Raw genomic sequence first — 25,695 nt, 5'->3', positions numbered from 1 at the left:
GGGTCCCAATCCATCGTTAGGTTATCCCCCCCCAGCATTTAGCCCTTTACACCTTAATATCTGTATATATATTCTCCATACTGTTCTCTATACGTTTCCCATGGTGCTGACAAAGAGAATTTGTTTAACAATCAAGAACCTCTCTAGTTGGTGATCAGTTCCTTTATTCCTGTGACCCTCATGTTTGATTCAAGGGCGACATTGTAAGGAGAAATTAGATGCAGGTCACTCTTGGGGGTCCATGGGTTAATCAGGCTTCCGTGCCGCTAGCGTTGATAAAATGTGCTGTACTATCCACTAGATAGAGATTTATCCACTCAGTGGATGGCGTTTTCCAACATTCGAAAAACTGGGGCTATCTTACGATTACAACACAACGACTCGATTCTAGACCTCTCGTTCCTGAGTTCAGCGCGCTAACCATCAGGCCGGAGCAGGTGACAAACTAAAAATACTGATCCGCTGAAGGGAAAATTCCGAAAAAAAAAAAAGTGCACGACGGGTGGCTCCCAAACATTCAAGCTTTCCCATTTTCTAAGAATATAAAGTCGCTAGAGGAGATAGCCTAACATATACAACAGAGTTGCTGGAAGAGATAGTCTAACATGTACAGAGATCGTACAAAAGGTGTCTCTAACAGCCTACACTACAATTAAACGAGAATGGACGGAAAAAATTAGTTCAGTAAAGTTCAATTTTATTTAATCGTTCCCAGAGAGATTGATGTAGACACAACTTATTAAGATTCAAATTCCTCTGCATCTTCACCGCAGTCGGTACAACTCACGCACTCATGTGCGGAAAACGGACTGACAGAGGAACCCTTAGGACCTAACCATCAATTTCAATGAGGATTTAAAGTAATTTTCATAAACCGGACGTCTTTTAGACAACAGGTATCAGAATGCTGATTTAACATAGTTTTACATCCAAGTCAGGAAATGTAGTGAATGTGAAGAATACCCTGCGACTGCATTAAGATTGTATTGTATTTTGCTTCTCCGCGTTCTTTGATTGGAGAAAAATCATGCCATGCTCCCAACCAATCAAAGTCAAAACTAAAACCAACAGCCACTTGGTCACCCGCGTTTCCCGCGCTTGAACCAGCTACGAGTTTCCACTGGCTCCTCGCAATAATTCATACATTCTGATTGGCTATCCTGATTTTTTTGATTTAACGACACTTAATCGAAATGCCCATCACTAACTTATTACCTGACGTGACGTGAAGAAACATTTGTAAGCTGAACAGTGCATAAATGATATCCTATATAAGTTTAACTGTTACGCCACTTAATATTGTCCCATAGCGGGAACATTACATTACATTACGCAGAATACCAAATTAATCATTCCCTGAGTCATTCTCAAAAATATAAATAAAAATAATATCGTCCTTTTGTAACTTTTATACATCTAGTGTTACGGGAAACGAGGTTAAGCGGTTTGAATTTCAGAACGTTTTTCATATTTGGCATATATCATTCTTTGGTGGTTATATATCTCTTTCTGATGTTGCGATTGTATTTTGGAAAGGCAAAACATCTTCCGTGATCCTGTAAAATTGCACCAACACTTATCTGAGTACGAGAGAAGCTAAGTTCACGAAGATAAGAATGAAGATTTTGGTCCATATATGTACCACTTTAGCAAGATCGAAGTCTCATCATTTCTGACAAAACAAAAAGTTTTGGAAGAGTTCTACAAGAACACCAAAGGCATGTTTTGACTTTCCTTAGAAAAAAAACCCACAGAAAAATTGTTTTCCAGTGTCAAACAAATGAGCCCCCCTCCCTCAGGTGTCTAAGAAACATGAAGAATTTCTCAACCCCTCTCCTTAAAACTAATAGCTATTCTCTAGTTTTTTTTGGGTTTTACTTCAATGTCCCTAAGACTCCTGTCATATCTCCATTCCAACGTTTTCTATGGGTTATTTAAGAATAAAAATTATAATACAGAAAACATTGGAAAATAACGATCAACGTCAGTAAAAAGATTACTTTACTGCTGTGGTTAAGCACCTGAAACATCTCAAATGAATACAGTTCCCCTTACTTTGTGATATTGTGACATTAAAAATTATATCTCTGAGGCGAAGGAATCGCCTAAAAATTTCCAGTAAATTAGAAATTCAAATCTATTCATACTAACTATCGAGTATTTTCTTGATCAACAACTAAATTTCTTCAAAATGTGTAAAACCTTCATTAAGCCCTTTGATGGTCCAATCAATCTTTATCCACTCCAGAAAATAGGATGGAAATGTCAACCAAAAGTAGATTGCCTCGCATTCTTGAGTTAAAACGAATTGTTATTAAGAATTCTTCAACACAAATCTGGTTTCTAATTACCCACAAAGAAAGAATTCTATGTCACATCATCATGCAAAACAATTAATTCACAAATCAATATATATTTTTTGTGTTATCACACAAAGATAAATTCATTCCTTCAAAGTTGACAGAGGTACATTTGTGAGCAGAACGTATTAAGAAGTACCTCTGCAAAAAGAAAAAGTTTTCTCCCCATTGGATTCTTTTCTAATCCACTTTGGAGAAACACCGATAAAACCCTCGGGGCATACACTCTCTTCCTTTTCAGATAAATATCTTGCAAACTAAGGATATCTACAACCAGAACTAAATTACATTGGAATAAATCCCTCCATACGTAAGTCATTCTTTCCTATTAAAATGAAAAGACTTAGGAGAGAACGTAAAACAAAACTCTCCCACTTCTACATCTTTCCTGAGCAAAACAGATCCACTTTCATACAGAAAGATGACTGAAAACATATTCAAAAAGCTCTTCTCATTTTTCAAAATGAAAACTTAAAGGAAAGAATAACTTAATTTTTCTTTTTTTCTTGACCCTTTAACTCCCAAGATCTCAGTAGTAACTCTTTTTAGGAGTTAATAGGGCTCTGCCTCAAAACATGAAAAAATTCGTACTTTCGGGGTCAACAAAATTTGTTATCACTAAAATGATACCTTTCACCTTTTTTCAGTCATAAAAATCATATAAACAAAGATCTGAAGAAATTTTTTGGTCAAAACAAACAGCTCATCACCAAATTCACAAAAAGTAGTTGCCTGGCCTTTTTAGACCTAACTCAACAGAGTGAAATTCCCAAATTACTAAATTAAATTGATATAATACTTCTTTTTCCAGTCACTGATCATCACTTGGCAAGAGCTTGTAAGATTGCATTCACCTCTTCTGCAACAGCTGTCAAGGCAAATTCAAACTGAGCCTGCAAACAACAAATAAAATAAGGTAAACTTTAATTGTTGAGATGACACCACAAGCAGATCTTGCTGAGATAAAGACAATGGATTGTACTCATTGGGTACTTTCAAGTAGAGCTTGCTTGTCAGTGAGAAGAATTACAAGATTTCTGTTAATAATGTTGAATGAAGGGTTGTTAACCACTTACTAAGGGAAAGTGTGCCAAATACATTTGCCACTCATTGTATGAGAGATATCCTTGAAAGTGATAAAAAGTTGTACAACATACTTGTAAGTCTCACACAATCCACTAGGATCTAAGGATTGGACACCCTCTTGGAAAAAGGGGACATTGAGAGGCTTGTAAAATGAAGCTGTAGTCTATAAAACATACCTTAGTTTTAACCATGGAAGGGCGTTGGTCACGGAGATGCTCTACAGTGGCTGCAATGTCAATTTCTTTGGCTCCTGAGATTAGCAAACAGAGGCATCTATTTCAGCTTAATACACCCTTGTAAGCTCACTAAACATACATCACTGGTTTTAAGAAAAGACCAATAACTTATTGAAAGTTTCCACTTGGTCTGGACTATGTAAGCCTTTGTGCAAATAATTAGTCAAAATGTCACTTTCTATTTATTGGCTTGACTCACCAGGCAACCATCAAACAAATACCACTTAATCCTTCCTTAACCAATTAGATGAAAGTGCCAAAAGCTAGTATCACTCACCTCTCATCATCTTGTTCAGCACCATATCGATCAGTATGTAGGTTCCAGTCCTTCCAACTCCTCCACTGCAGTGTACAATGACAGGAGAGGCTCGGCCTCTGAAGCATTTGTTCACTTTCCTGCAGAAGAGATTTGGTTGATTTTAAGTCAAGTTTCATCATCACAGCTCAGATACAGAATGATCCTTGTTTGAGAGGAAACATTCTCTATGTATGCCTACTTTACAGTTCACACTGTATGATAGTTTCGCAGAAGCTGCAAAAGCAAAGTCAACATCAACATCATTCTTTGAACAAAAATTACCATCAAGTGCTTCAACAGTTTTCTCCTGATATTTAACTCAAGAGGAATCTTTATGGAAGACTGAACCTTGCTTTACCCTTTCAACAATTCAAATGTTCTTTAGAATTGTGTTTCAAAGTTAACTCGCATTGTTTTAAAATAGTTTACCTTCTGAATTCCAGAAGAGGCTTTGGTGTTGAAGGAACATTAAGATCAGGCCAAGTAAGGAAATGAAATTGGGTGACTGTTCTTGTTTCACTAGTCTGTTGATAACAGAAAAGAAATAAAATTATTACTAAACACTTCTCCTTTACCAAACATAAGTGCACAATTAAAAGAGAAACAAAGTTTAAGTACAATAATAATGTACATTTGTGCTTTAGAGCGACTCTGAGCAACTTTTTGTGTTAAGTTAATTAAGTAAGTCATTTTCTAAGCAACAAATTAATAAAGGGGATATGTTTGTTGAGAACTGTGGTGCTGTGTCAGCGGGAGGCATTACAATATGATTTGGTTATTCAACTAAGTTTTTGGATCAATATCAATATCAGTTCTAGGCAACTGCCCACCTACCCCTCCCTTACCCAACATGGACCCTAACTTGATATCAATAGACTGTTGTTGAGTTAGGGGAGGGTAGGTGGGCAGTTACCCAGATACTGATACTGATCCAAGTTTTTTGTGAACTATGTTGAACCATGCTTTGCAATTACTTTACAACATGACAGGATCAACAGAATTCTGGCTCTAATGCAGCATATTGAACGGTGGATCTGAGGAAAATTTTGAGCATTCAAGACCAACCTTTAGGTTTTTCAAGTAGAAACTTCGTACTAAGTAATCTTCACACCATATATGTTCAGAGACAAGGTGAACCTATCATCAAAAGAAAAACAACATCTCTATTGGTAATCCCAATCTTTTTCTTACTGGCTCAAACAGTTTTCATTTCCAATCATGGCCAGTCAACATAATAACCAAACCCTCTAGAAAATCAGCAGTTAGCTGTTGACTCCAATGGATGACTACCATCTTATCCCTCATAACAGTATCACCACTGAATCAAATATAAAGAAAATAATCACCCACTAATAAGGGTCTTAATCATCAAACAAATTATCCTTGTCAATGCTGAGGCAAATTTATTAAGAATAGTATGGAAAATATACATTCTGGTGTTGGGATGCAAAAGGTTACTGGTATAAAAAGTGTAGTATTAGTTCTGTGCTTCAACAGGAGATTGGCGTATCAGAGATGTACCACCCACCCCCCCCCCTTTTTTTTTCATCAGGTCTCCCTTATGCTCCTTGGCAGAGAGGAACATACTATGCCTACTGACTGATCAAGGGTCAAGGGGAGTGGGGAGGGCTTGGGTGAACTAGACCTCTCTTTTTAGAGTCCATTGTAAGGACTACTGTATCTCTAACAAAAGTCAAAGCCCAAACTGATGTTATCAAGTAGCCTTTGATGATTGCTCACCTCATAAATGCGATAGGTTACAATTGGTTGCTGCTCTTCAGGCCAATATCTGTGACATTGAGGCTACAATGAAAATAATAAATATTTGCTTGCTCAGTTTCCTTTTTAAGTGACTCATTCCACTTGAAAGATTTTATACATCCTAGAAAGATGTAGGGGTTCCAATAAAAGCCAGTCACTGGCAGTCAACCATTGCTGTGAAACCTCTCACTGCAGTCTGTTTAGCCTGCCGTTGGCTCTCGAGTTTGGGTTTAAACTTACAGCACAGCTGCCTATCAAACCATCTGCAGCCATGTATGGAAAAAGTTACTGAAACCCCTGAAGATATGTGTTGACCCTTACACTCAAGATCTGTCAGTAACTCTCCTTACTATCTCCCATAAAATTCTTGTGATGTCAGTTCTAGGAATTTGGTATTGGATCAGCTAGCTGGCTGCCTGCCTTGAGTAAGAACCAAACTTATGTGCCATAAACAATCTTTGAAAAACTTGACATTTTCTTGTTGGCAAAAAGATTACAATGTTCACACTATGTTATCGCATATAAAGCTCACACTTCTTCAATATTAAAATAATGTAATTTATTCTTCTGGTTAATTTCAATGACACTCACCAGTCCAAGATCTGAAAGTTTTGTCAGGTTAACAATGACAACAACACCTTGTTCCCACACCATCTGCAAGGCACACAACATGATGTAATGTTTTCTCTAAATATATAGGCTTGTGCAAAAACTGCTTATAATATTGTAAACTAGAAATAGGCTATCAACAAGACTCCAAAAATGGAGTGTTTTATTAAACAACAATACAATCCCCACCACTCTCCTGAACATTTCAACAAAAACTCAATGATAATAATACAGTAAATCCAACATATTTACCTGCCAGAAGTCTGATACAGTGTGAGCCACAGGTCCCTGGGTTGCAATATAGGTAGGATTCTTGGGATCATGGTCCGTCTGTGGAATCAATCAAATTTATTGTGAATACCTACATTTAAACAAAGGTGCAAATGCCCTTTTTCCCCTCGTATCTCATCCCTTAATTGTCAGGAAAACAAGTTGCCACAATAGCTCAAAACCACACTTATCCTTTAAACACATAATCTTATCAGATGAATTACGGTCAACTCGCCGATGGACCAACTCGCCGACGCCAACTCGCCGACGTATAAAATCGAGTAGAGATGTCGGCGAGTTGGTCGTCAATCCAATACAACTTATTAGAAGTTAAACATACAGAAAATTAAACGATATTTAGTAAAAAAAACACTGGCGAACATTGTGAACATCAACCAGAAGCTTAAACATTGGTGAATTGGTGAACATCACCAATGACTAGAACAGCTTAAGGCGCGAACGAGTTATTGTGTGACAACAACACCATAAAGACTCATCATGTCTCAGATTTTTTAAGAAACATGTTCACCAATGTTCACCGATGTTTAAGCTTCTGTTTGATGTTCACATGTTAACCAGTGTTTTTTTACTAAATATCGTTTACTTTTCTGTATGTTTAACTTCTAATAAGTTGTATTGGATTGACGACCAACTCGCTGACATCTCTACTCGATTTTATACGTCGGCGAGTTGGCGTCGGCGAGTGGTCCGTCGGCGAGTTGACTGGTTACCTATCAGATCCCCTGAAGATCACTAGCATTCTTCGACTTCTAGAGAGCATTGCTATAGTCTTGAAGTTGTATAGAGAGGTAAGGTGGAGCTTACAAGACGGTCTCCATGGTCGACTCACTTTTCCACAAATTATGTAAGCATCAGGTGACATTAAGTGTGGTACATGTTACCCCCCCCCAACCCCTCCCCACTGGATGGGATGTGAGCTAATAGCAGGTTAAACCTTAGCCTTGTGAAAGGTTTCCTTGAAATTTCAATGGCCTAACCGTTTATTCTCCGGGTTAAGTTTTTTGATAATTTGTTGGTCAAATTCCAAGGAATGCGTGCTGTGGAAGTTAGACTGTCTTGCCCAAGAACACAACTGCATGAATGACCAGCACAGTCAGCAGCTGAACAAGGAATCCTGGATCCATACTCTAAATCATATATTTAGAATAGTGAAATAGCAGAAAAATGATGGTGCCTTACGGGCGTGCAAAACCCATGCCTTCCTTTATGTAACTCACAGAAAAAGCATGAGAACAAAACAATGTAACAAATGAATAATAAACTTACAATATAACTTGCATTGATGTAATATCACTGTGGCACTTGCGGTCTCTTTAGTTAGAACCTCTGTTATGTCATCTAACAAGGAGCGGGAGGTGGATTCAATTTCCATAACACTCTCAACAGAATAATGCATAAGGTTAATACTCATTTTTAGTTATTTGGCGGGTTCTGTGCCTTCTGTTACCTTTAATAAATAAATAAATATATATCTCTTTAGATTTTTGCCATGATGGTTTAGTTTCAGACAGATGGCCATGGATATCACCCATTGAATGGTGACAAATAATATTACTGTGTAGCCATGTGACCAAAGAGGAAAGGCCACAATGATTTAAACCCTTAACTCATATGAGTGACCAAGACAGAATTTCTCATTACAATATCAAATAATATCAACCAGATAAGTAATGAGGATAAAGCAAAATATCAATTTGGGTCCTAATACAGCTGATCCAGGTGCTAAATTTCTCTGAACTAACATTATAAGAATCGTATGGTTGATATTAAGGAATTACAAAGTGGACCGTGGAGTCAAAGGGGTCACCCTTCCACCCTAACATCAGTATGAATTTTTCTCGATACTATTCCCTATACATTTCCTTAGCTGCTGGCAAGGAGAATTTGTTTAAACAATGAAGAGCATCTTTAGTTGGGTAATCATTTCCTTAACTATTGTGACCTTTATGTGTAATTCAGGGGGTGATATTATTCGAAGAAATTAGATGCTGGTTCACTCTTTGGGGTCAACGTATAATCCACAGAAATAAAAATAAAAATGACAAAACTAGATGGGCTTTATTTTGGCTGTCTTCAAGATGTACAGTAGTCAGGTTATGCAAATCCTTGTTAAGAATTAATCAATAGAAAAAGAAAAAAAAAAAAAAAAAAGAAAAAGTAGAAAAGCATGAAAGGTTCTCAAGAACCCTTTCATTTACATAGGATTCATTCCAGCTTGCCTTCTCACTGTTATGGCCATACAGTAAGGTATTACTTTAAATTGCCATGGATAGAATAAGCAATGACACGCAAGCTTAAGTAATAATAACAGGGCAAAACATCACTGTAACGATTCTTTCTGGCCTTCTTCTCCAGCTTGCCAACTTCCCTGCTGTTAGGCTCAGCTTCAATGTTTTCACATGCCTGCCGCCAGAGTGATAAATTGGAAGTCCTGAATTTTATTTTCATGGTCAATTAAAAATTGTACTGTAGTTCCCTAAAAAACAGGGAAATGATGAAAAAACACATCAAATCCAGTACCTCCCATTCTTTATTCAGACTGTCTTTGTTTTTAAGATGGTCTTCCATGTAGGACTAAAACATAAGAAATTCATTAGCTACTTGAGAATTCATGTAACAAGACAAATTTTAGAATAGTCATTCTGCTGAAAAATACAGAGGAAAAGAAAATCAAGGTGTGGAAGAAAGTGTACTCGGGCTTATTCATCAGAGAACAAAGCTTGCAACTTAGGAGGAGGAACCATGGGATTGTGAGTGTTAGAAGTTTCCACACAATCTTTCAGTTTTGACTTGTTCTTTTTCCAACGTTTGCAAAAGGTTAACAGATTTCTTTTCTACCAGAGAATGTGTATATAGAAGAAGTGAAAATGACACACCATGCTTACAAAACAACATGTCCAGTAGAAATGTCCATGTTGGGTACAACAGGGCCTTCACTCTAGAATAAATAAACAAACTCTGTTACACAGTATGCTCACTATGTTAATAAGAAGTCTGTATTACAGCAGAAGCTTTGGTCCTTTTTTGAGGCACCTCTATTCCAGGGATTGAATCAAGTCAAGTGATGGCATGGAGTACACCTTACATCAGAACTGATTATAAAAGACTCTTTGCATACACACTGTTTGTTACTATTTTTTTTAAAGGAGGTGGAACTTTCTTAATGGAGGTTGGTTGCCCTTTTCCCTAAACATTGGGTTTTGATTACTCCCTGTGTTCATTACCAACCCTAAGCATGGCAAATCCGCAAATTCTTAAATAACTGATACTGTTTCTACTTTTTTTTTTTTTTCCCAATAATGGATACTTTATCGATACATTCCATTTTCACTACTTTGTTGAGACAAGGAACACATTTGATCCAGGTTTATATAAAAACCTCCAAGCTTCTCTTCCTGATCAGTCAGCTCCATCCTAACTTCAGTAATATTTACAACTTACAGTAATCAACAACATAAACCTTGTGTCTCATTTTTGTTTTTCTTAACCAGGAGTATTTAGCGTGCTCTCACTTGCCCAGTCCTTTCTCCTTTTCTCCATGCTGTCATGTGTGGTCTTTGCTGGTGTGTACTGTACCACACCACTTGTGTTGCCTCGCAGTTGACGACACAGTTCTGACAAAAAGGATGAATTAATACTAAACATTTAAAAGTGGATCATGCTGCTTACTTTGGTAAACTGTTGTTGGAATCAAGGTTAATGAGAAAATGTTCTATGTCTTCATGGAAACAGTCTTTTTAATAAGTAATGCGTTAACAGGACTGAGTGGAGTCCAATTTGGGCTGTAATACAAGTGATAACAAATATTGGACACCATGCCAGTGGGAGTCTGAGTCCTTTTTCCTATGAAGTATGGTTACAGACTGACTTGGACAACGGAAAGTCCAATTAATCCTAAAAAATTTAAATGTCCTCAAAAAAGAAGAATAGCCAAGTCTGAAAGGATGGTGAAAAAATTTACAAGATTGACAAAGGATGGTTTAAATGTTTAATGTTGCCCTGAAATTGACCACAATCAAAATGTAGTTGATTGTTGATTTGAATGTGATTAGTTGATTTAGACTACAACTGTAAATGGGATTGGCTTAATGAACCGTCTGATAACAAACTGTCTAATAACAAACTGTTTGATAACAACTCGGCATTGGATCAGTGGAAAATGAGAACTTTTTACACCAATCACAATTGAAGATTTTGTAATTTTTAAGATTACTATAATACTAATACTAATATAATAATAATAGTAAAGTTCACAGCAGCGAGCAACACACTGATGGTCAGTTACAGATTGCTACCTGTGAGTTTAACCAAGTGTTAAAACCACTTTCAGTCAAGCTTTCCCAATGAGATATAACTTGGTGTCATTATCAGTAAATAGCCTTACCTGGTAATCAGCAGCTGCTTCTTGGCCAGGAAGAGTGACTGGTTTGAAGTTAGCTTCATTATGCCTTGGAAAAAAAAAAAAAGGGACATGGAACACAATTTGTTAAATTTAGACCTGACAACGGCAAATCACTGATAAGAGATCAACATTAAATAAAGCTATCAGTGCGTATCAATAAATATCCCATGGTATATAAAGCTAGCAACTCACATACAAGTAACCTTGCTTTTATGAAAGCTTTAACCCTTTAACTCCTAAGATCTGATTGTAAATTCTCCTCTGTAGCTGCTACATATTTCCTTGTAATTTGTTATGAGAACTTGGTGCTAGATCAAGATAGCAGCTTCTACTTGATAAGTTTGAATATTCTCATTACCCATTTGCTGAAGAATGTATGGATTCTGAAGGGAGAAGTTTTATGTTAATCACTTCTGGGAGTTAAAGGGTTAACCCTTTCATTCCCAGGATCTCTATCATTTCTCCTTATCTCATTGGTGCTTCTCCTTTTCCTTGTCTACTATACAATTCTTATTATGTTAGTTCAGAGAATTTGTATTGGATCAACTAATAATTCCCTTATTGATACTTTCCTTTATGCATAGTCTTCCCAGCTTGATATTGTATTGATGTTGTAAGGGGAAGTTATGTTCTAGTTAAGGAGCACTCACCACAAATATCAAAGGCCAATGCCTAAAGATCACTGATGAAAATTCTGAGAACACAGCTTTGAATAAGCTACTTTCAAGTTGGATGATTGAATTAAATACAGTATTTTATGTAAGATATATATTAACCCTTTAACTCCTATGAGTGACAAAGAAAGAATTTCTCCTTACAATATCAATACAATGTTAACCAGATAAGTGATGAGAATAAAGATAACTATCAATTTGGGGATGATTGGTTGATCCAATACTAAATTCTCTGAACTAACATCATGAGAATTGTATGGTTGATAGTAAGGAGAAGTACAAATTTGATCTGGGAGTTAAAGGGTTAACCATTTAATCCCTTAGAGTGACAGTATCACAACTAAATCACACATTATGGTCACAAGAATAAAGGAAATGATTGCCATCTAAGAACCTCTTGATTATTAAACAAATTCTCCTTATCAGTTCAATAGGAAATATAAAAAAACAGTGTGGAGAAAATGCATACTGGCATCAGGGTGAAAGGGTTAAAGAGAGACAATTACCTTCTCATTATGAGATAAATTGCAACTGCCGTCAGAATCACTCCAGTCACACAGCCCACAACAATGATCGTTATAAGGAAATACTTTGGTTGCTGAGTTTCCACAGACCTCTGAGGTTGTCCCTTCACATCCTTGTTCTTTGATGAGGGAGAAAGTTACATTTGTTAGTGAATTGTTCAAGCCTCTGGCAGTTGAACCAAAGTTTATATGACAAAAAAATGCGTTTCTAGTCAATTTCCCATGAAAATTAAAAGGATCATATATGAACAATAAAGGCTACAGTTAAAGTTTTTGAGAGTTCTAATTTTGTGCTTTAAGCAATGTAAGTGTTGTTTCTCTAGAAGAGCACACATTGCAGTTTCATTTAATTCACCCAATTATCAATACTTCAGATTTGTAGTATAAATAGCATAGGTACTGTATTCTTCAAGTTAAGAAATTAATTTGCTGGAATGTGGCTTTGTATTGTTATCTTGTTTTGATTGTAAATGCTAGAAGTAACAGATTCTAAATTTTTACCTATCCTTTTTCAAATAAAATGAATTCACAAAGTAAAAAAATTACTAAAATTCAAGGTTTTAGTCGCAAATGATAAATCTCACAAGTTCTTCCTGAAATTTAGAATGGAGACTAGGAAGCATGTTTCTCCTTCATTAAAGTAATTTAATGCTAAACACAGTCTGGAACAAGTTTACAGTTTCATCTGTAGTGAGTTACTCCCACAACTATTTGCCTGGTTTGCTTGTAAAAAAGATACTTTCAAAATTGAGAAACCTTTTACTTTTAAGAAGAAAACTATTAACATTAATTTCAGGAAAGAAAAATCCTATCAAACAACCTCTTTTAGGAAGAAATCTCACTTGAAACAAAATTAGCATAACACCTCTAAATATAAATTTAAATAAACCCAATAGTCTGATTTACAAGTCTGTCAAAATTGTCCTCTAGACATGCCAAACAATTTAGTGAGCGAAATTGAACCAGAGAAGTATCATTCTTAATCAAACATACAAGATCAATGAGTGAAAACTATCATTTCAAAGATGGAAAGATGCTTGAGATGAAGCTTGACAACAACCATTGTGTACAACTTAAGAAAATTATCAGTTTCATCAAGCATGGCTGAACAAACATTCTGAAATTTTGTGAAACATCACTGAAACAATACTCAGGCTATCAGAATATTACATTCCACTTTTTTCAAAAGAGAACTTGAATCAAAACTAAGGGCAAATTTCACACAAAATACTTACTTCTGTTTCATACCACAGGTGTATCAATCTATCTGCAGCTCAAAGAAGCTTTCACTCAATGAAACTTCTTTTACCATGTATTATTCACAGTTTTCAGTAACAAAGAAGCCTTCTGCTGAATTTATGACTAATTCATGAGAAATGAATGAATAACATACTTGAATAATTTAATGTTTCTTTTTCCATATAAGACAATGTCTACTGCATATTTAATTTTTATCTAATTCATGCTGAACTATCTTGACATAAATTAAAGGTTTGGATTGAGCAAAAAAGGATTTAATCTTTAAATCTCCCACACTAGAATTTTGAAGCTGTGATAGTAACTGTGATAAAACTTTCAAAACATTTGCTGGCTTACTGAAGACTTATTTCATTTCAAAATTGTTATCTCAAAAAATAAAGAGACTTCTAAAATAGGTCAAAAAATATTTATGTATAACATGACACTTTTTTCAAAGTGTAATTACCTTGTGTTGTAATAATGAAAGATTCAAAGACTCCTTTGCTGAATCTTTAATTTACATGCTAATCTTATTTTGGCCAAAAACAGTTGATCAGTACAGCATTTACTTGCTTCACTCACTGTTCACACACAACCCATCCTAGCAATTATATAAAAAAAATGAAATATACACCGCAAAACTTGGCTGGTACACATATATCAAGTAACTCCAAACAACTCAAAATTTGCTGAATCTGTTTTGATGAATTAGGAGAGGTTATGTAATAGCAGGCTAATTCCTAGTCTGTCAGGAAACTTAAGTAATGGCAAATTGCTTGAAAATAAACAAAAAATCACAATTGCATTTCTATACTGGAGAGGAACTAAAACAAGGGCCTTGAAGACAAAATTGAAGAAGATCAAATATATATCCAGATAGCAATTCTCAGAAATTGTTTATCTTTGTTGTCTTTGTTATTAAAATTTTACAGTAAACCAATTCTTATAAATCAAAATAGGATTAACAATTCTTCCTTCTACAAGTAGCTCCTGTATGTTATGTCCTTCTAATGCAGTAAAGTGAATTTAGCATTGCTGATAGGCCCTTATATTCTCTTTACCTGATTTCTGAATGATGTATTAAAATTGTGTGGAGAGGTTACATGTTAATAAATAATTAAAGGCTTACCAGGTTTAAAAAATTATGTAAAGTAATGAAAATACTATCAAATTTAACAGCAAGAAACATGAGTAATATCAACAACTTTCTGATTAGAGAATTCAATGAAAAAAAAAAAACCTACTTACCGAGGCATCTTCAAAATCAGCTGAAACAATCTCTAACCCACTGTTCTGGGCAACATCACTCTTAACACTGGGCTCTAAACAAAATAAAACAACAAAAAAGTGTTAACACATGAAAACTAGTTGAATTTTTGTAGGTCAGGTAATCCTTCTCATTTTCTCTGAAATTTGTTAACCCTCAAGATCTCTTTAGTAATTCTCCTTATTGCCCACTATAAAATCCTTATCATGTTCCTTTGGAGAATTTAGCATTGGACCAACAAATAATCCTAAAATTGATACTTTTCTCAATTCTCATCACCTGTCTGCTTGATATTGTATTGCTGTTGCAAAGAGAAATTCTTTCTTGATCACTCATTGGAGCTAAAGGTTTAAAAGCTTGAGCTCTAAAGTGAAAAGCATTAGACTAACACTTCAAATCAAATCAGCGTAACTGATGGCAAGGTTTAAGAATAAAAGAGGTAAGTTTCTAAAGAAACTGTGGTGATGTGTTGGGGGAAGTATAACAAGGTAATTTAGTTTTATCGACTGAGTTGAAAATTTAACTTGGCCACTGTAAAGAGTCTAAAAGCTGACTTTTTCAAGCGTTAGCCCTTTGTCTGAGCGACTGATGGTAAGATTTACTAATCATAACCTAGGAGTCCTGTAAGCTCCATTTCAGTAAAAAAAAAAAAAAAATCACCAACTTTGTATTCTTCCAAACCTTTAAAATTCTTTGACTTCACATTAACTTTTGATGTTCTACACAACCAAAAATCCAGAAGAGGGTTTCACAATACGATAACTTCATCAAGGTATTTCTCACTTTTTATTCTGAGGAATAAATGAGTGACTTTCCCAGGACTCACTCCCCATTTCTATAAATTTCCAAATCTGAAAATAATGTTATTAGTTTGCACAACCTTATAAATACTGGATTACAAGACCTGACATTTATAGCCCTGTACATTTTTACCTTTTTTAATCCTTTCTGCAACATCCTCGGGTTTTTCAAGTGTGTACTTTGTCTGTGCCATCTTTACATGGACATTGGAATCTTCAACTCTATGAATGAAAAACAAGATGCAGATTTAATGTGGAGAAATGTTTCCTCTACTTTACAAAAAAATAATAACCAGCTGTTTATCAGATATTATGCTGCTATATCTAATTTAGCTCATTTCTGCTCAAGTCAATGAATATTTCAACAGTGAGGTTAACCCTTTAACTCCCAAGATCTCAATAGTAATTCTCCTTACTGTCTGCCATATAGTTCTTGTGATGTTAGTTTTGAGAATTTGGTATTGGATCAACTAATAATCTCCCTAATTGATATTTTTCTTTATTCTCATCACTTGTCTGCTTGATATTGTATGATATTGTGAGGAAAAATTCTGTCTTGGTCACTCATGGGAGTTAAAGGGTTAATAAAATATTGGTGAGAATTGATAAGGAGTCACTTGGAGATATTTTCATCCTCAAAAATCTTCACTAATAGAAAGTTAAAAAAACATAATACAAATTAAAGGAAGATTTAAGAGTTGGCATCAGAGCAAACAAAATAATTCAACTTGCCTGAGAAAAAACAAGACAAATTTGTTTGGATTGAATGGTTAGAGAGAACTTGTATTACTTAGATTAAAATTAGCAGATTTAACTTTTAAGTGTTTATCTGTTAATGAAAACCTTTTTGGGTCAACAAAGTACATACACATTAAAAATTTCAGAAATAAAAAATTGCTCTCTTCAATGAGTTGCAAAACCAATTTCAGTAACCAAAATTTTTACATTTTTAAAACTGCTATGTAAAAGTTTGTTAGTCAGATACACTCTTGGCAAGAAATTACTTTAACTTAACACTGGGTATGCCACATACTGTATTATGTAAATATAGCACAGTTTTGCCACTGTTAACAGTATGTAACCTGCAATCTGATCTATTGGAATGGGTGATTACATGTCTGTTAGCTTACTTCATCACAGTAAACATGGGGGATGGTGCATTGTTCCAAAGCGCATTCTGAAGTGCTGCGGCAAGTAATTTGGCTTGGGATGTGGTTATGCTGTGTATACAGTGCATTAAAAAAAATTAATGACTTTAAGTCACCAGAGATATTCATAATTTTCATTTCCACGAAACTTCCACTATAAATTACCAGTGTGTTACTGTAGTTGGTTAGTAATTTCTGTTTTTTAATCAGTTAGTATTATTACTTATTATCTTTTTTATTACTAAATGCCACTTTTTCCTACAGTACATCAATTATTCATGCTGCAAAAAAATTTTTGGGGCTCTTTAATTCATATTAGGTAAAAGAAAGATCAGGAAACCCACTGTAAGTTCTACTCAAAGATAAGCACATTTCTAGTTTTCCTGCATAATTGTGAATTTACAAATAAAAATGAAATTCCCGTCCAGCTAATTTCTCAAAAGACTTCAAGCATTTTGGAGAGGTAAAGATTATGTAAGTATATATCAAAATATTTCTGTACTGGTTCTATTTTTTTTTACTAGTAAAAATTTTTCAAACAATTTCCATTTTGATTCTGGTTGTCCCAGTACACCAAGGTAAAGATGAAAAAAATTTAAATGTCATAAAAGAAGGAGAAATTTGTCCCATACCATATCCACAGCTAATAATCAATAAACTGAACTGGGTTTTGTCAAAGTTAATAATCTCAATTTAAAAAAAAAGAAGGGGGGGGAGGAGCGTGGCAATAAATCATAAACCAAAACTATTACATTTCTGCAATATTCTGACATTTCATATATAAAATGAATAAAATGTGCTGAAGTTTTAAACTTACTTTCTGTTCAGAGACAGCTTTATTTCTCCATCCTTGTGCAAAGGGGAATCATCTGAAAGGCAATGAACAAATTCAAACTGCCTTGAACTAACTCACATGCAGTACTAATAACCTCAATATGAATATATAGTTTTAATAGCTTCTTTGTATCAGTAGTGATTCCATGTTTCTACAGGACTAAATTGAAGATTATTTTCTAAAAGATTAATTTGCAATTCAAAGTTCACTTGTGCCATTTTCCACTGTGGTAAATTGTCCCAACATAAAGTATAATTTAAATTGAAATTTTTTATAACAATGATAAGAGTATGTAACATGAGACAACTATCAGCAAATGATATTATCATGTGATTGGACTTAATTTTGCTCTCCATATCATTTTTTCTTTATGATAAATTTTTAATCAATGTTGTTCATGAAGACATGAATATGAATGCAATCTTCGCAGTAATGAATGCGACTTGAGCAATAGTGAAAATAAGGCCTGAAAAAATTCAGGCCTGCGCGGGATGTTGTTCATGTATGTAAAAGGAATAAGGATATATTACCTTGCTCCTTGTTTATCTGGTCACTACCATCTTCTTTTACAGGTATAAAGTTGTCCTTGAACAACTTTGAAGCCTCTTCTTTCTTGACAGAATTTGGAACTTCAACAATAGAGCTTTCTCTCTGAGACTGAAAGAAATCTTCCACTCGCTTGTAAGTCTTCTCTGGATTTGGCCCCTGATCAATGTCAGCTTTGACTTGTTGGACTTTTCCCTTCACCATGACCTTTCCTGCACCAACCTTGGTGTCTGCTGCTGCTGCCTCTTCTGCAAAAGCCGCTTTTTCTGTCTGTAACTGGTTCCCTTGGAGATGGGAATTGTCTGCCACTATTGAATCCATCCCAGTTGCGAGGGGTACATGTGATACCTTCTTTTCACTGATATAAGAATTTGCATCCTCTGATTTCTTCTCAGACCTCACTCCACTGTTTCCCTCTGAGTTGAAAACAGAGCTTTTCTTGGATGACCTTCCTACATTAGGTTTGGCATTTCCTTGGGAGGAATCTTTAATATCATGTCTACTTCCTACAGTGTCACTACTGGAATCTTGTCTATGTCGTATAAGTCTCCTTGCTTTGAAATTATCATAACTGTCATAATCAGCAGTCTTTTGATGTCTCTTATCTGATCTAAAGTTTCCCCCATTTTTGCTGTTGATCTTGTCCCAATTCACAGGGACCTCTGGTGGTAAAGGCCCATGGTCTTCATGAAAAATTCTTCTATTGTGGTGATCATCATTGTTTGCTAAAGGTACATTAAGTCTCAAATTTCTCTCCCCTTTTTCAAGTTTGTACTCATATTCATCCATCCATTCCGAGTCATCCTCCTGACCTGCTGCAACCTCTCTTCTGTCATCGAAGCTTTGTGGATAATCATTAAAATTATGGACTCTTTCTCGTGACTGTTGTCTGTGGTAGGATGGGTAATCTGAAAAATAGTACAAAATTTTTGTATGAAATATTTTCCTGATTAAGTAAGAACAAGAGAGATGGATAAGTAATTTGAAATCAATGTCAGTAACTAAGCAACTGCACACCTTCCCCTCCCCTAAACCAAAAACAGTCAACTGATAACAATTTAGGGTTAATGTTGGGTTAGGGGAGGGGTAGGTATGCAGTTGCTCAGCTGCTGACATTGATCCACAATTTGTCCATGCAATATCAATACAATGTTACAATTGTAAGCAGAACATATCAGGCATTTGTGATTCTTAGAGCCACAATTACAAGAATCACGTGACCCTCCATGAGAAAACGGACACTAATGCTTCTCTGTTAAATAGTAGAAAAAAGGTTTTAAACGGATACTAAACGGCTAACTCAAGCGTTTAAATGGTTTCCATAACCACTTAAACAGATGGCAAAAAATTTAAATGGTAGACCAAAGTCCAAAAACAGATAGCTTAGGCCTTCAAACAGTTGACAAAAAATAAAAACGGATAGCTCGAAATGTTAAACAATTCACCAAAGTCCAAAAACGGGTAGCTTAAACTGAAAAACGTATGGTTGACCAAAATCAACAAACGGAGAGCTTAAAATTAATATAAACAGTTATGGTTGAGCTGTTAAGATCTTTTGTGGAAAAACTTTCCGAGCAACAATGGATAATTATCTTGAAGAGAAAACATTGAGTATAATAATTTGAAAAATAATAGCTAGGATACACTTGCGCATTTTATTTCTGAGTAAACTATTGCTGTTTTCATGTGACATTCATGAAATAAGCGCAAGTTATCAAGAATGGTTTCACTGCCAAATACCCTGAATGGCTATTGCGAGAAACTCACAACATCCTCCTTTGTTTATTCTAATTGTTATTGAAAATGAACTTCATGATTTTTTGTTTTGAAGTTTCAGGAAATAAATCTGCAGACGCAATGCTGCGACCTTGTCGGAAGCCGAGACGCTTCAGGGTCAAATAATACAATGTAGTCCATTGCTAATTAAAGGTTGAATTGGTGTCATGCACCAAGTGGGGCCATTGAAGATGAATCAAGATGATATAAACAGATAGAGGGTGGCAGATTTAGCAAAACCATGACAAGGGAACCAAGACAGGGTTATCTCGATTTTACCAAATCTGTAAACAAGATCGATGGCAGGATTGTGGTCAAATGAACGGCTTCATTGGCTGTCAGTGCTCTATGTTTGAACAAATGGATACTTTAACTTAACTCGTTTGTCTAAGGATGCGAGGATTACTCGCTTTCTATGATCACAGAAAAGATAAAACTAAAATAAGATACGGTCATTCTGCATTTCAAGGACTGGCAAGTATTGAGCAAACGTAAGATTGATACTTCAAACTGCCCGTAACAGAATGATAAACAAATAGTCAAAAGTTTTCCTTGGAACGTTAAATGAAAAGAATTTTTTTTACAACTGATTAAATTAAACGGATGCAAAATTTTTTAAATGGATGAGCAAACCACTTAAACGTTTTACTAAAAGCATTAAACGGATGCAAATTTTTTTAAACAGATGAGCAAACCACTTAAATGTTTTACCAAAAGCGTTAAACGGATGCAAATTTTTTTAAACGGATGAACAAACCATTTAAACAGATTTAAACGGATAGTAAATGGTTTCGCTTTTCAGTGTCCGTTTTCCCATGGAGGGTCACATATGGTAGAATGTGTGGAGAATTGATACCATGGCCCTAAAGGGTAAAGAGCTAAAAACTTAATCAATTCATTGACCAAGATGGACTAAGGTCACAATTTTTTAGATGAAGAAGCATTCACATAATTCCTGAAGATTAGCTGGTTACTGCAACTGTACACAAACTGCACTGTTCAACTGCAGGTTTATATCCATTCTCTAGTTATGGTTTTAGGGATGCTCTTCCCTCTGAACCCTTTTCACTCCTGAAATCGTATTTATTTAGTAGTTCTCCTTACTATTTATCATACAATTCCTAAGATGTTAGCAGGGTAATTTATTATTATCAACTGCATTGATGACGTAAATTGGCCACCGTAAAGGGTTAAGATGTTTGTTAATCCCTCTGATGAAGGGCTAATACTTGAAATGTAAGTTTTGAAACTCTTTACGGTGGCCAATTTACGTTATCAACTCAATTGATAGTACTAAATTACCCTGTTATACTCGTCAACTGACACAGCACCAGTTTCTTTAGAAACTTACCCCTTTATCCTAAGATGTCAGTTTGGAGAATTTGGTATCAGATCAATTAATAATCCCATAATTGATATATTTTTGAGTTTGCATAACTTGTTTGCTTGATATTGTATTGATATCGTGAGGAGAAATTCTGTCTTAGTTATTCAACGGAGATGTGTGATTGAAATTTTTTAAATCACAGGGTTCTTGATGAGTTTTTTACAGGAAGTAAAAAGAAAAATTAATAATTAACTTAATTTGTTACCTCCTCCCCCCCCCCCCCAACCCAATTCAACCATAAAGTTTATTAGTGAGTGATGGCAGTTTGGATTTTTGGGCTTTTACTTTTTCAGTTTGAAAAGATCACATGGAGCAGTATTTTACAGTTGGTAAAAGACATGCAAAGTTTTAAATTCAATGCTATGGGTTTTCACATTGAAACAAGCCAAAATTTAAATAATTATTTTGGTCAACATTTCTGTCAAATAGCCAATCACATTTATTTGGAAATCCAGTAAAAATAACCAGATTTTAACAGAAACTCTGAATTTGAGACTCAGGTTTGATTAGATAGAAATAAGTTATTTTGTCTTATGACAAACATGTGCTTAGGGAAAAAGTCTGAGCCTCATTTCCTCATGGGAACTGTAAATTTTCTCTTTGTCCCCACCTTGGCAACAATATGAAATAACATCTATTTCATGGTTTTAGCTGTTCAAGTATAAATGACATTCTTTCTGACATGTGAATTTAGTCATGGATTTTATGTTATTGTAAATATGAATGAGAAAACAGCTTAATTAACACTTCATCACAAATGTCAGCCAAGTACACTTAAGAAAAATGTAAAACATTTTGATTGCTTCTTATCCAAACATCTCCTCTCAACTGATAAATTTAAAACTAAAATGTTATCATTTGCACCCTTAGCAACCATATGACTAGAAATTGTTGACCACACCCATCAGACACACAGTAGATAAACAGCTTTTGCTAGAAAGGATGTCATAACAAAGGACAAAAGTGCATGTGACAATCTCAAATGGTAATCTGGGTATCTGGTAATAAATGAATTTTAATGAGTATATCAATTTAATTAATTCAACAAACCTACCATGCCTCATTCTTACAGCAATATCAACTCAGATTTCCCAAAAAAATCCTGAGGTCTAGGAAACATGACCTGAAAACTACCCACATTACCTTTCAAGGTTTTCATGTGCACTTTAACACTTGTCCCGAGACAATTTTTCTCAAATCAGCTGCATAATAAATATCTTGCTACCCTCAATTTCTTGATTTGTACTGTGAGTTAAGAATCCTTGATTTTTTTCCCCTTCAATTTCCTGCTTGATCAATTGTTTTAAGCCGTAAATCAAAGGGAAAAGACTTCATCCAAACCCCACAGCAAAATTTGTAAACTGTTGTATAGCCCAGGGCTAGATAAACTTCACATTGGGCTATCATCTTTTTTTTTTTTTTAATTGCAAGTTGCACATTCAAATTCTTCTTAATATTTAGTACTACCCATTTTATTACAAATTTACCGAAAACTAAACTTATACCCAGACACTTAATTACAATTCATGACAAACTTTATATTGAGTTAGCTCCTCAGAGCTCTGGGCCAGTGAACCTAAGTAATAGTTTGCTAAAGGGCAAGCTGACTTTTTCATAGTTAAAATGTTTGCATACTGCTCATCACAACTGCCTTTTTCTACTCAATAAATAAAATAAAACATTACCTGAGTCAAAAATTATTTCCCTTTGACATCGAAAGGCTGTGGAGGGAAAAGAAGTCAAATGAAAATTAAACCAGACAGATGGCATATCAAACACTGCTACCATAGCTGACAGTATCAGGGCTAAAACAGAATATATTAAAAATTACACAGCAAAGGTTGGAGTGTAGAAGGTAGTAAATATTGCTGCTAATGAACAAGAAAAATTGCCAAACATGCCTTGAAAATGTTGCTAGCAGCTTTGCTTATTTATATGCAGAAGGAGAGGTATTAAAAATAGGGTTTACACTGGCATAAAGTTTTCCACACCAATGAACACATAAACAATCCCATTGGCAAAATGTTTATGGCTTCAAAATAAACTAAACTACTCTGAATATTCCATGCTATCTCCAAACATAAAAGAAAACCAATGAAAAGATAAGATTTTACAATTTCAAGGTAGGTAAGCTGTAAAAATGTTTCACAACTTTCTTCATAACAAATTTCCACTCTACCAGTCATGCAAAAAAATGTTGTTTGCTAGAAGCGTCCTAACTAATTCCTACAATATCTGTAGCATTCTTGTGGGCAAAAAAAAAACGTTCATGCTCATTTTAATCCTTAAGGGAGGATTTAGGACCTTACAAAACATACCAAATCTCTCATTTTTGAGAAAAAAATATAAGCAGCCCTCCCTCCCAAATTTCAATTCTTCCCATGATAGATTGTTTTGCCCACTCACGAAAAAGGCCCCGGTCGATTCCTTTTCTTGAAAAGGAAAAACCACAAAAAGCAGACTATAACTCCCTAGACTTCAATAATAACCGGCTTAAAACACTGGTTCTAACAGAAGTTTTTGTAGTGTAACGCGCGTTTGTTTTTCAATCTTCAAAGACAAAATCATCACTCCCGATAACTGAGAGAGGCAGCTCACATCAGTTACTTGCTTTCCTTCCTGTTCCGAGTGAGAGTTAACACATAACTATACTCGTGATAGTAACTGTGGATTTGTAAGCCACTGATGATCAATGACGCATAGAAAGTGAAAACATCAGCGAAGTGAAAAAAATTAATGAAGTGAAAAACTTATATTACGCCGAAATGCAGAAACAGAGACGTGTTATTAAGAGCATCACTTTCCATTTCAAAGACTTATGCTCAAATGATGAAACTGTGAAAACAGATTGTGAACCGCTAATTTCAGGATAACAAAAGCACCTTCAAAATATGCGAAGGCACAAACATTTCGAATTGATTATCTTTCTGTGATATTCGAAGCATGGATGAAATGCCCTTAATATAAAGTACGACTTCATGATGTGTCTAGATGCCTCCTCAATATCTCTTCCTGACTCACTAACAAGAGGAATATAGCTAGTCTAAGCATAGTGGTCGAGATAAATAAGGATGACCACATCTCTGACGTAAAAAAAATACGCAACTAATCAAGAGGAACTTTATTGTGTCAGGCATAAAGGGACGACAGAAGTAAGAAATGATCGATAAGTTCTCGAAAGGTTCATGGATATTTCATCAAAAACGAGGAAGAAGGGACTGATATTGCCAACTTAACTAATTAAATACAGAGATCCATTCGATTAATCAGCCTACATGCAAATCGTTCCTTCGAAGAGAAGAACCATCTATTCGAATCTTATCGTAGTATTTTATTCTGTGTTAAACCGGTCTCATTTTCTTTTTAAGTGTACACTCTTTCAAAAAAAGGGAAAATAAAACATTGTCAAATAAACAAAAAAGTGGGAAAATATTCAGGTTATTTTTCAACATTCTGAACGAAATCCGGTCAAAGCTAAAGTAATTATGTAAAAATATGCCACATTTCCTTATTCGAGAGCGCTTTACCGTATCTTCGTGTTCTTAATAACTAAAATAATTCGCGTACAAAACCACTTGTCAATAATTTTTTGACATTAAAATTGGCATAAAAACATTTCAGGCGAAGATTTCATGTTGTTTTCCAAAACAAAAAGACAACGAAAAAATCTTCCGTTTAGTAGGCGGGAAGCGCATTCAAAGTGAAGACGACTTGAGTAAATTTATGTAAAAATCAAACCTTTTTATCTTTCACGGGTGCTCGTGGATGTACCTTAGAAAAACATGTACAATTACGCCGAATTCGTTTTCTTGACAATCTAGATTTATGGTGAGACATTAAACATCCGCAACAGTAATTCAAAAGAGGTTTTAACTTTTAGGAAACTCAACCGGTGACCAAAACAGAACCAAACAGATGGATCAAAGACCGACAGATCAACAAATTCAAAATCTAAGTGAAATTACCCCCAAAATACAGTATTAAATATCCCTTCCTAACTTACCATGGTTGCAGTATTCGCCAACATCACAGTCTGCCCCAGAAAAACAGCCTAAAAAACACAGAGAATTAATATGAGTCGATTTCTCACGCTTTGAAGAGCGTTCTCGAATGAGTGATCGATCACACCGATCAGAGCACCTGATCAAAAGTTCAAGCTTACCAACAGCCAGCGATTCCCTGAACTGTCCGACTACAACACAGAACAGGAGAAGGGTGTACTTCAGGTTGTTCGAATCCATGGATTTGCCATGGATTTTGATTTAGAGGGAAATGAAAAAAGGTAGCGAATACTACCGTGTAACCAACTGTAAGAGACGCTTCGCCATATCACAACCAACAACAGAACTCAAAGCTAGGTCGAATTCCCGGATGTTTATTTGTTTTCGGAAGTTGTCGATCATCCATTGTTCTAATAACCAATTAGAACGCAGCAAATATTGCTTGCTGTGAGCTA

The 25,695-nt window shown here is 35.2% G+C and overlaps 1 protein-coding gene across 1 annotated transcript; it reads right to left on the bottom strand.

Annotated features, from left to right (window-relative positions):
• Positions 1 to 676: 676 nt before the first annotated feature.
• LOC131785803 (receptor-type tyrosine-protein phosphatase N2) lies at positions 677 to 25,570 on the bottom strand. Its single transcript, XM_066173339.1, is given in 26 exon segments — positions 677 to 3,253; positions 3,623 to 3,696; positions 3,960 to 4,078; positions 4,410 to 4,504; positions 5,046 to 5,117; positions 5,721 to 5,783; positions 6,333 to 6,395; positions 6,603 to 6,680; positions 7,908 to 7,929; positions 7,931 to 7,979; positions 8,951 to 9,044; positions 9,162 to 9,215; positions 9,514 to 9,579; position 9,870; positions 10,130 to 10,187; positions 10,190 to 10,257; positions 11,027 to 11,089; positions 12,224 to 12,360; positions 14,729 to 14,802; positions 15,681 to 15,769; positions 16,678 to 16,767; positions 17,513 to 17,564; positions 18,061 to 18,984; positions 22,925 to 22,960; positions 25,243 to 25,290; positions 25,402 to 25,570. Coding segments are annotated over 26 exon segments (2,640 nt in total). The 5' UTR covers positions 25,481 to 25,570; the 3' UTR covers positions 677 to 3,181.
• Between the last annotated feature and the right edge of the window lie 125 nt (positions 25,571 to 25,695).

This window comes from Pocillopora verrucosa, chromosome 10, assembly GCF_036669915.1.
Source record: "Pocillopora verrucosa isolate sample1 chromosome 10, ASM3666991v2, whole genome shotgun sequence".
NCBI lineage: Eukaryota > Metazoa > Cnidaria > Anthozoa > Scleractinia > Pocilloporidae > Pocillopora > Pocillopora verrucosa.
This window is presented reverse-complemented; position numbering and strand designations above follow the sequence as displayed.